The sequence below is a fragment of the Podarcis filfolensis genome (genome assembly GCF_964270895.1).
Source record: "Podarcis filfolensis genome assembly, chromosome: 14".
Classification (NCBI taxonomy): Eukaryota; Metazoa; Chordata; class Lepidosauria; order Squamata; family Lacertidae; genus Podarcis; species Podarcis filfolensis.
This window is the reverse complement of record NC_139616.1, coordinates 38,877,204-38,888,198: the sequence shown is the minus strand read 5'-3', so window position 1 is coordinate 38,888,198 and position 10,995 is coordinate 38,877,204. Positions and strand designations below refer to the sequence as shown.

The 10,995-nt window shown below is 46.5% G+C and overlaps 1 protein-coding gene across 8 annotated transcripts in view; it reads left to right on the top strand.

Annotated features, from left to right (window-relative positions):
• The first annotated feature begins 484 nt into the window (after nt 1-484).
• The window catches only part of SYT17 (synaptotagmin 17), a 35,621-nt gene continuing 25,110 nt past the window's right edge, over nt 485-10,995 (top strand). For 2 of the 8 annotated variants that reach the window (XM_083585269.1, XM_083585273.1), the window contains exon 1: nt 6,827-7,354. Coding sequence is in view for 3 of the 8 variants with exons in the window: in XM_083585266.1 (XP_083441392.1) it covers nt 1,016-1,111 (96 nt within the window). In the remaining 5 variants the exon portion in view is untranslated. Of the gene's footprint in view, nt 1,112-2,619; nt 2,754-6,826; nt 7,355-10,995 lie in introns of those variants that run through there. The other 6 variants (XM_083585266.1, XM_083585271.1, XM_083585272.1 and 3 more) reach the window with 6 other exon arrangements.

Genomic DNA, 10,995 nt, shown 5'->3' with positions numbered 1-10,995 from the left:
TGCTGGTGTGCTTTTAATTTATTGCTGGTTTAAATTTTTTCAATGTTTTAAATAGTTGTTTTGTTTTTTACCAACAGTTTCATTGGTGTATTTTTTTTTGTAAGCCACTTTGAGGCCTTTTGCAATCAAGTGATGTGTGAATTTTACGAAATACATTTTACAAACGGTTGTGATGTAAAAAGTTACAGCAGGAAGTTACAGGGCACACACTGACTGGCAAACAAAGCAGCATGTGTACCCTAAAGCTTTTGCAGGTGCAAAGAAAGTGTGGGATTGCGGATACCTGCCCCGATGCTTTCATGAACGCAAAATGCACAATAAGACATCTGGATGGGCTCTAAGTATCAAGTAGATTTGGCTTCTGCTGCTGTCATATCACAAATTCAGTACTTAAATGAGTTGAGCTGGATCAAACTGTATGTAAATTTCACATTGGTTACCTCTCTGCATAGTTTTAACACCCCAATCGTTCTCAATCTGTTGTATCCATGACAGTTTGCCAGGGAGCCAAGATTTCCTGTTTGGTTGCCGAAACGTCCCTTCAAACTCCCTCTCCCTCTCTGCGTTGACCCTCCCACGTGTTGCTATTTGGCAACTCCTCCATCTGCCAACAGACAGATGGAGTGCTTCTGTTTCCAGGAGATGCTTCCTCCTGATACATCCTTGGGGTTTTAAACCGAGTTCTCCTTTAAAAAAAAAAAAATGCACGGAGAGAGAAGGGAATCCAAGTTTCCAAAAAAACCCCACCGTACTTGGGGTGCCAATACAAGCTAGGGGAAATTTGCCACGTGCCAAGGAGAAGCAAGAAGAAATGGGTGTCTGTGGATTCATGCAGTGACTGGGGGCAAGGGGGAACCCACCCCTCCAAGAGGAGAGAGCCTTGCATCCTGGAACAGCGGGCGACAGGGAACAAGAGAGTGGACCCTAAAGTGAAATCCATTACGAGGACTGCAGGTGGCTGCCCAGTTCGTGAGAGAGAGAGGAGAGATGATTATCCTTACTGAACGAACAAATCATGTCTTTGTTGGCTGTTGAGGGCAGAGAGAGACACCAGGATCTGGATATGCTGGGGGCGAAGATGAAGCCTGAAGAAGATGGCAGATATATGCAGGTAGGTCTTGAGTAATATTGGGAAGAAAAGGATGTGTTCTGGGCAGGAAGCAGGTGCAGCATGGAGGTTAGCTGGTTGGGACCAAGTGGATGAGTTGCATGTTCAACTAGGCCCTCCAGGCCGCTCTAGATGGCCTTCAGATCTTTTGCCAGGCCACACCCCTCTCTGGCTCAGCTTTGCCTGGCTGGAAGGTGCCCCAGAATGCGGATCATGCTTCCTGCTTGTCTAGATGGAGGCTAGAGGGAGCTGTGGGACAGTTTGTTGAAACTAATCTGCTGTACAAAGGTAAAATTTGCATTGTTCGGCCCACTTTTGCTTCTCACCGTGTCCACAAATGGCATGTGGCCCTCAGAAGGTTACCCACAAGGGAATGTGGCCCTTGAGCTGGAAAATGTTCCCTGGCCCTGACCTAAGAGAAACTGGTGACTCCATCTCACACTGGAAGAAAGAGATGCGGAATTAGCACTATGGGGCTCATTCACCTGGGAAGATAGCTCATCTAGGAGAAGGTACAATATACCTTCCAACATTTTCGTCCCTAAAATTGGGACGTCGGGAGGGGCGTGCATTCCAGTCTGGCACTCCGGTGATTGTCAGCAGGGTCACAGCAGAACACTAGACTGAAAAACAGGACATTCCGGGGTCCGAACAGAAGCTGGGATTGGCTTCTGCGATCCAGGATGTCCTGCTTAAAACGGGACACTTGCAGGGTATGCATACAAGAGGGAACTTAGGAAGAGGCATCATTCAGAGTCAGACCATTGATCCATCTAGCTCAGTGACTAATCAGGATGTCACCAGCCCTACCTGGAGATGCCAGAGATTTCATCTGGGGCCTTTTACATGCAAACCAGATACAGTGGTACCTCAGGTTAAGTACTTAATTTGTTCCGGAGGTCCGTTCTTAACCTGAAACTGTTCTTAACCTAAAGCACCACTTTAGCTAATGGGGCCTCCTGCTGCCGCTGCACCGCCGGAGCCCGATTTCTGTACATATCCTGAAGCAAAGTTCTTAACCCGAGGTACTATTTGTGGGTTAGTGGAGTGTGTAACCTCAGTGGCGTAGCGTGGGTTGTCAGCACCCGGGGCAAGGCAAGTAATTTGCGCCCCCTAACCCATGGATTTGCGCCCCCTAACCCATGGATTTGCCCTAACCCCAGATGTTGCGCCCGGTGCGGCCGGCCCCCCCTGCACCCCCCACGCTACGCCACTGTGTAACCTGAAGCGTATGTAACCTGAGGTACTACTGTACCCTACCACTAAGCTACAGCCCTTCCCCTAACTGAAGGGCCAGCCAGCCCAAACAGAGAGGCAGCCTCAAACTTCCATGGGTTTCATTGTCTCTCAGACCTGGGACCCAGAGAGGCATCTCCCAATGGCTCTAATGTCCTCCATTCTGACATTGGGGGTGGGGGGTGGGCGGCTGGAGGAGGCAGCAGCCCTGGCGGGGCTGTTGAGCTGCTGTTGGCACTTGCCTCCTCGTGTGTGAGCAAAAAGACAAGGTGCGAGCATGCTCAGTTATACAGTATGCATTTGGCAAAGCCCGAACGACATGCTTATTCCCTGTCTCCACATTCTTTTCTGCCTGTGTTTCTGGGACTGATAGATCTAAATGTCTTCTGTGTTTGAGAGAGCTGGAATTGTGAGTACTTGCTCTTATCTGGGGTTGCATACAGTTGTTTCCAGAAGGCAAAAGGGTAAGGGGTGTTGTGGCTGAGCTTTGCAGGGAGGGAGACAAGCTTCGGGACTCAGGGCAGCAGCTCAGTGCTGGAGCATCTGCCTTGCATGCAGAAGGTCTCAGGTTCAATCCTCAGCATTCCCAGGTAGGGCTGGGAGAGAAACCTCTCCCAGAAATCCTGGAGAGCTGCTGCCAGTCCGTGCAGACACTACTGAGCTAGATTGGACTAGTGTCTCAGTGTAAGGCAGCTTCAAAATGCTGTTGTTCCGTTGTCTGTCTTTGTATTGCCACTCTTGATCGTTAGTCATAATCCCCAAGCCGCTGGGCTCATTTCTCCCTAAAAATATCTGCCTGGCAGAGGCAGTATTTGTGTGGCTGAAGCTTGTGGTCTCCTGACTCAGATTAAACCCTTTTCCTGGGTTCGTGGAAAACACAGGTTTTGCTAGAGGCAGTCTCTGAAAATTACTGGCATTGATATCACACTGGCTTTGAATTCATAAGGTCTGGCGTTCAACACGTGGCACATCCAAGTAGATCTGAGAAGGACTCTGGTCTAAAATGCTGGACAGCAGCTGCCAATCATTAGAGACAGTGCCAAGCTAGATAGACCAGCACTCTGACTTGGCACCATGCCATCTCCAAAGGATTCCCACAGTCAGATTCTCAACAGCCTGTTTCCCTGAAGGAAGCCCTACCGAAATGCTTAGGACTTACTATTGAGTTAGATTTGCATAGGATCGCGACTGAGCCTGTGCTTCTCTGGCCTAGCAAGGTCTCAGTGTCATAATAATTGGATCCCTTTAATAAATTTCCTGAGTTGTCGTTTGATGGCGTTGTCGCTGCTGTCTGTTGACATTCTATCCAAACAGCTTTGGAGAGCTGCTCAGATGGGGGCGGGGAGGACCATGTAGAAATGTTTTAAGTAATTAAATACAGTGGTACCTTGGTTTACAACCATAATCCGTTCCGGAGGTCTGTTGGTAAACCCAAACAGGTTGTAACCCAAGGTGGGCTTTTGCCAATGGGTCCTCCAAAAAAAATTCGTTCGTAATCCAAAAAAAGTTGCAAACCGGGACACGCACTTCCGAGTTTGATGTGTTTATAATCCAAAATGTATGCAAACCAAGGTACCACTGTAAATTACAGAAGCAATGAATATTGTTTTAATTAGACTGCGCACACTTTTTCTTGCTTTAAAAAATCTGGCTGCAGAAGTGGGCCAAATACCATGGCCTGTGGCTCATGGGATATTACTGTACTCCAACACCCATCATCCCTGACCATTGGCTGTGCTGCCTATTATTGATGGAAGTTGGGAGTCCAGCAACATATGAAGGGCATTTACCAACTGCAGGGCCATTCTGTCTACTCAGAAGTAAGTTCCACGGAGTTCAATGGGGCTTACTACTGGATAAGTGGGTGTAGGATTGCTCTGCCTATCGTTATTTCAGTTTATAGTTTTTTAAATTAGTTTTTTATTAAGGATTTTCTTGTGTTACAAAACAAACAAACAAGGAAAAGTACATATAGCTTCCCCATATTCAATTCATTGAGTCTTTTTCATGGTTCATTTACATTCGGTATCATAGAATTGTAGAGTTGGAAGGGACCATAGGGGTCATCTAGTCCAACCCCCTGAAATGCAGGAATCTTTTGCCCAAGGTGGGGCTCAAACTCGCAACCCTGAGATTAAAAGTCTCATGCTCTACTAACTGAGCTATCCCATATAGTTATGACACTGTTGTCATAGACAGAGGGTAGTAAAAGAGTGATAAGGGAGGCCTAGACCTATAGCACCTCTCTGTGTCCCATCTGCTTTGCTCCAGAGCAGTGGTTCTCAACGTGGGTAGGTCTGCCCCCCTGGGGGTGATGGGATTATCTGGGGGTGCTAAAAGGCGAGGGAGAGGCAGGGGAGATGTAAATGTCTCTCATACTTTGAAAAGCTGGTATCTCTGTGTCAAGTTCATCAGTTCTGTTGAATTAAACTTAATAGTTTTAACTAGATGTTGAATGAATGTGCAATTACCGTATTTTCCCATTTATAAGACGCCCCCTATTTTGGGGGACTCGATTTAAGAAAATGGGGGGAGATGGACCAGAGTATAAGATGCCCCCTAATTTTTGACATTATTTTTTAGGGGAAAAAACCTAGTCTTATACATGGAAAAATTGTTGCAGTTTTGAATTTTATTGTGTGGATTACCTTCCTTAGTGGGCCATGCAAACCATTATTCTGAATATATATATATTAATAGGTTAGGGGGCACTGGGGATGTACCAAGGGGGTAGTGGTTGAAAAAAGCTTGGGAACCTCTGCTCTAAAGCACCGGTGGGGAGCCTCAGACCTGGGGCATCAGTCCACAGGGAATGGTAGTTGCCCCCGTCAGCCCCGATAAACCCCAGTAAACTCCAGATTCTCAGCTTTCATTTTAAAAACAGAGCAAGTTTCTAGCATTCGTGGAACCTGAGATATGAGGCAAAAATGTACAGGCACTATTCTTCTTATGTTTTTGTGAGAAGATAGATAGATAGATAGATAGATAGATAGATAGATAGATAATACTTTATTCGGCTATAAGCCCACAAGGTAAAACCAATCAATAAATAAAATAGCGTTTTACATTCTAAAATATGTGAGAAAGTTGCTTGCTCCCAACCCTGGAGCAAAAATTTCTGACTTCCATGGCCTGGGGCCCCAAATACAGCCCCCAAGGCCTCTCTCTATCTGGCCCTCAAAATTCTCCCCAAGCCACATCCCCTTACTTGCCCCACTTTGCACCCCAAGTGGGTCCCCCCCCCGGCTGAAATGTCTTCTTCAACTCCAATAATGCATCAATCTAGCTTGTCTGGATGGAGGATAGAGAGGGGTGTGGTATGGTGGTTATGTGTTTAGAAACTAGCTCAGGGGTCAGCAAACTTTTTCAGCAGGGGGCCGGTCCACTGTCCCTCAGATCTTGTGGGAGCTGGACTATATTTTTTTTTTGGGGGGGGGGAATGAACAAATTCCTATGCCCCACAAATAACCCAGAGATGCATTTTAAATAAAAGGACACATTGTACTAATGTAAAAAACACTGGTTCCCGGACTGTCTGTGGGCCGGATTTAGAAGGTGATTGGGCCAGATCCAGCCCAATTTACTGTTTGATTGTACTGACACCTGTAAAAAAAAAAAACCCCACCCAGGTATTTAAAAATATTCGAAAGGTTATTAAAATCAACAGTAGTTAAACAGAGATAGAACATATGCAATGTCTATATGTCTACATAGGCTTGCTTAAACAAAAAAAATGTTTTAAGCAGGTGCTGAAAACATATTGGTAGCAGTGTCTAAGCAAGAATGTTTTTAGCAAGCACTGTAAAGAGGACTGTGGTGGCAATGTCAATAGGCAGGGAGTTCCAAAGGTTAGGAGCTGCCACACTGAAAAAACGATTTCTGACAAGCGTGGAATGAGTATTATGTTCCACAGATCAAAATGGCTGAGTGGTCATATATGGGGTAAGGGGCTCACACAAGTCTTACTGATCCCCCGCTTTATATACTAATAGTAACACATACTGAATATCACTCCAAAATAGCAATGCTCTGGATACACCTTTCTTCACTGCTGTACCCCACCTTCAGCAACAGCTGGGTGCAGAACAAGATTTAATGAGCTCAAGTTATAGGGGAGGATATTTTGGTTAAACATTACAGGAATCTCTTGTGCACTAGCACCTTTAAATAATGAAATCCATTTCTTGGTGGGCTCAACGATGCTTCAGATTGAATTCTGGGATTTAAAATATTTTTATTCCCTATATTATGTCTTCTTTTTAAAAACAAAAAACAAAAAAACTTCCATATACCAGCCTATAGCAACCTGGTGAGATGTCTTGGTCTGGAGAAGGCTGCCCTATAGAAATGACTGGGTCACACCCGGTGTTTCAGTTCAGCGCCTGCTGCTCCGGCCGCGCGTGCGGTTCTCTCGCTCCCCCTAGCGGCGAGTGCAATATATATATTATATACAGTATTAAAATTCACCATCCTTGCAGAGAATTCCTCTTTCGGCTGCTCTCCTCCGCTGCTTAACGCTGCACGTGTTGCACGCTGCAGGCAAGGGAGAGAAGCCACCCACTCTCTTCGTTTGCCCTTCCCCGGTTCTCGCCTGTAAAGGTCATTCCCCTCCCCCTTGGCTGGAGAGGTCGGGGGATCAAGAGGTTCCCCCCCCCCCGGGAGGGGTGTGGCAGAAGGCTGGGAGGCAGATTGCTGACCATGTCTAGAAGGTGGCTTGTTAAAGGAGAAAGATATAAAAGAAATCTGAATTAAAGCATCCGGCGAAGGAGGTACAGAGTGACCACCCGTTCTTCCAGCCAGCCCCCTGGGAATCCAGCTCATGCAACCCTCAGTTAAGCCAATGCAAAAGGAGCAAAAGCAACGAGTTGGTGTTGGGAGCCGGCATGGTCAATCAAACAGTCCTCATTGAGCAAGCCAGGCACGTCTGTGTTCTATTGTTGAGGGCAGACGCCATGCACAGCCTGTGCAGGGACTAATGTGAGAGACCCGAGGAAGATGGCGTATATACAGGTAGGTCTGAGCAGCACCAGTGGGGGAGAGAGAGAGATTATTGGGGGGTGGCGGTGGCTGCAGACCCCGAGGTTGCGGTGTGGGGAGAGGCGGAGGGAGGGCAGCCTTTGCTTGCAAGGAACAGAACTAAAACAATGGCAAAAATCTTAATACAAAAAAAAGCTGTCGAGGTTTTCTCCTTAGTTGGTACCTGGCAAAAGGGAGGATCCCCTTTACTCTGAAACTTGAGCGACTCGAGTTGTGAGTTTTCGAGTTGCTGACTTTGCTGGAAGAAATTGCAACCTGTAGCATACATTTCTTTTTAAAGTAGCTGGCTGTGATTTTATTCTGCCTTGCCCTCCCTTCCTCCTTTCAATTTTATTGACTAGCAATCGTCAGAGTAGGAAAATAAAAGCCGTTGTTTTTGCTGGCGGTTGGGAGAAGCACTTGGAGGTTAATGGAAGAGCTCCATGGGGGGAAAACAAGGGTGGTTTTTTTTATGTGGGAGGTGGGAAATGAGTCCCTGAGATGCTGCTCAAAGTTAATGGAATGATTGCGTGCACAAATGGGGTTTGGTGAGAAATAGGTCTCTCAAATCATGCTGAAAGTGTGTGTGAGAGAGACAGACATTTATATATATGTATTGTGCATGACTTTAAAATGTGTACATGGCTGCTACCCCGTGGGTCTTTAAATATGTGTGCATATAAATAATGACATGTGGATAGGTGGTTTTTGTAAAAATACTTGCTACGTGTCTATTAGTGATTCTGGGTGCTCCATGAGGCTTTCCTCCTCTCCTCCCAGAGATGTGGTTGTGTGACGACTTGCATGTATGCTGTGGAAACCTGCAACTGAAGGAGAGGGTGTGTGAGAGAAATGTAAATAGAACACAATTTGCACTCGGGGCTCTGGAGTAAAGCAGGTGAATCCTATTTGCGTGTGAAAACTCCTTTTGGATTTCACTTTGCTGTGACAGTCCAGAATTTTTGACTGCAGGCCATAGGCGCCAACTCCCTGGGGCCCTGCGTGCCCGGGCACCCACAAAATTCTCCATGAAGGAGCCGGGCAGCCGCAAATTTGGGTGCCATGGCTATGCACGCTGCATGGCACCCATGGCCCCAGGCACCCACGGCCACAGGGCCAAACTGGTACTCCTGCTGCAGGCTATGTGATGGCAACACTGTGTTTCCCCTCCTTTTAAGGGACGCTTAAGGTTACCGTTAAACAAGACAGTAATAAAAAGGTGGTCTTTCCTCCCTTGAAAGCTTTTAAGCAGAGGTGGGATGTCCATCTGTCAAACTCACTGCTGGGGTGCATGGATGAGGTTGCTGGATTCTGCAGCGTAAAGGTGGTGAAAACACTATCAAGCAGGAGCTGTCTGCAAGGAGGGCAAAGGGTCCTCAGACGTTTTAAGAAAGAAACCCCCAATTTTCCTGATTGATTTTATTGTGAGCATTCAATTCACTAAGGAAAACATTTATTAATTAGCTAGCCTTTCTTCCAAGGCAGACTTTCAAATTTCAAGGGTATCCTATGTGAGCCCAAAATTTGGTGGTGCCCTGCCTCTCACCTTCCGTCCTCTTCAATTCACTGTGTCATGGTTGTGGTGCTCTGCGGTGCCCCCTAGGCTCGGTTCCCCTTGTGGTGGAACCGGTCATGTGGACCAAATCCATCTCTGAACTGCCTTATACCAATGCAATATGTCAGGGGAGGGGAACATTTAGCCCCCCTTTCCAGTTGTTGCTGAACCTGCACCATCCCTGACCATTGGTCATGCTTGCTGGGGCTGATGAGAGCTGTAGTTCAGCAACATCTGGAGGGTCAAAAGTTTCTCGCTCCGGATCTCGGTATCAGCTACACTAACTGGCAGAGGCTCTGCTGGGTTTCAGACAAGGGTAATGCCCAGTCTTACCTGACTATGCCGGGGAATGAACCTGTGATGTTACGCATGCAAAGCAGATGCTCTCCCACTGAGCTGTTATTATTATTATTTATTAAATTTGTATGCTGCCCTTCACTTGACGATCCCAGGGCAGTTCACAACAAAAAAATACAGAATGAGAACACAAAAAACTAAACCAACCAATAACTCCTTTCCCTACAACTCATTTGAAAGGCCATAGAATGTTTAACCTGCCAATGGCCTGGTTATAGAGAAATGTTTTCGCCTGATACCTAAAGATAGGTAGTGAAGGCGCCAGAGAGAAATTCATTTCAACTGACATATAAAGGTTAGTCTATCAAAGTGACACTTTCCAAAACAATATGCAAACCGAAACACAGGTATCCTTCAGAATTTGCACTTATCCACATTTTGCAATGCACTTTCCTCACCAAGCAGTGTTTCCAGAAATTGATTTATTTGGGGGAATGTGAAGATAAAAATGAATATATATACTGGTAAAAATGACATAAAAGAATGCATTATCTTGGAAAAGTGCTTGCAGAAATGTGTGCACGAGTCAGAACTGCATATAAAGATAGGTTTATTGGGAGAAATTTGCACCTAAACTGCTGATGGGTTTTCATGAGGACTTCTTTTCCCAAGTGTAAATTTTTGCAAAATGTGAAGAGCTGAATTTAAGATTGGGGAAAAGAATGAGAAATTGGGAGAGCCAAAATTGGCAGGTCTTTCCATCCCTTTGGATCACACTGTGCACACTGGTGATTTAGGTCACCTTGAGTTGGTACAAGGGACTCACTGGTGGGGAGAGGGCTCTTGAGTTCAGGTTCTGCTTATGGGGTTCCTGGAAGCATCTAGTTGGCCACTATGAGGGCAGGATGATGGACTCGGTGGGCCTCTGGCTTGATCCAGCAGGGCTCTTCTGTTCTTCCTCTCATGGTTTGTTTGCCTTCTCTATACAGTGGTGCCTCAGGTTAAGAACTTAATTCATTCTGGAGGTCCGTTCTTAACCTGAAACTGTTCTTAACCTGAGGTACCACTTTAGCTAATGGGGCCTCCCGCTACCGTGCAATTTCTGTTCTCATCCTGAAGCAAAGTTCTTAACCTGAGATACTATTTCTGGGTTAGCGGAGTCTGTAACCTGAAGCGTATGTAACCTGAAGCATCTGTAACCCAAGGTACCACTGTAGTCTGTGTGGTAGCTAAGCTTGGTAGCAGACTTCTCTCCTCTGAAAACGCCAGGCCTGACTTGCTCAAACCTCAGATCAACCTTTTCAGACTTGCTAAACACCAGGCCACACTGTGGCTTTGCATTGAGCCAGCATTCAATCCCTACAAAAGGGACAGAAAACCTGTGGCCCTCCAGATGTTGCTGGACTCCAACTCCCACAAACCCTGACCACTGCCTGGGGCTGATGGAAATTGGAGTCCCATAGGATGCTGCCTTATGCTGAGGCAGACTGTTGGTCCACCCAGCTCAGTAATGCCTACACAGACTAGCAGCAGCTCTCCAGTATTTCAAGCTGGGTCATCTGTCAGCCCATCCTCTGGAGATACCGGGGATTGAACCTGGGACCTTCTGCATACAAAGCAGGTGTTCTGTCGCTGAGCTATGACCCTTCGTCAGCAACATCTGAAGGATCACAGGGTCCCCTTTTCTTCCCTAGAAGAGTTATTTAGATGACGCTGTCGTAAGGCAAGGTGCTTTATGGAGTACCAGAGGCGCAGTTCTCTGTCCCAAGGAGATTGCAACCTG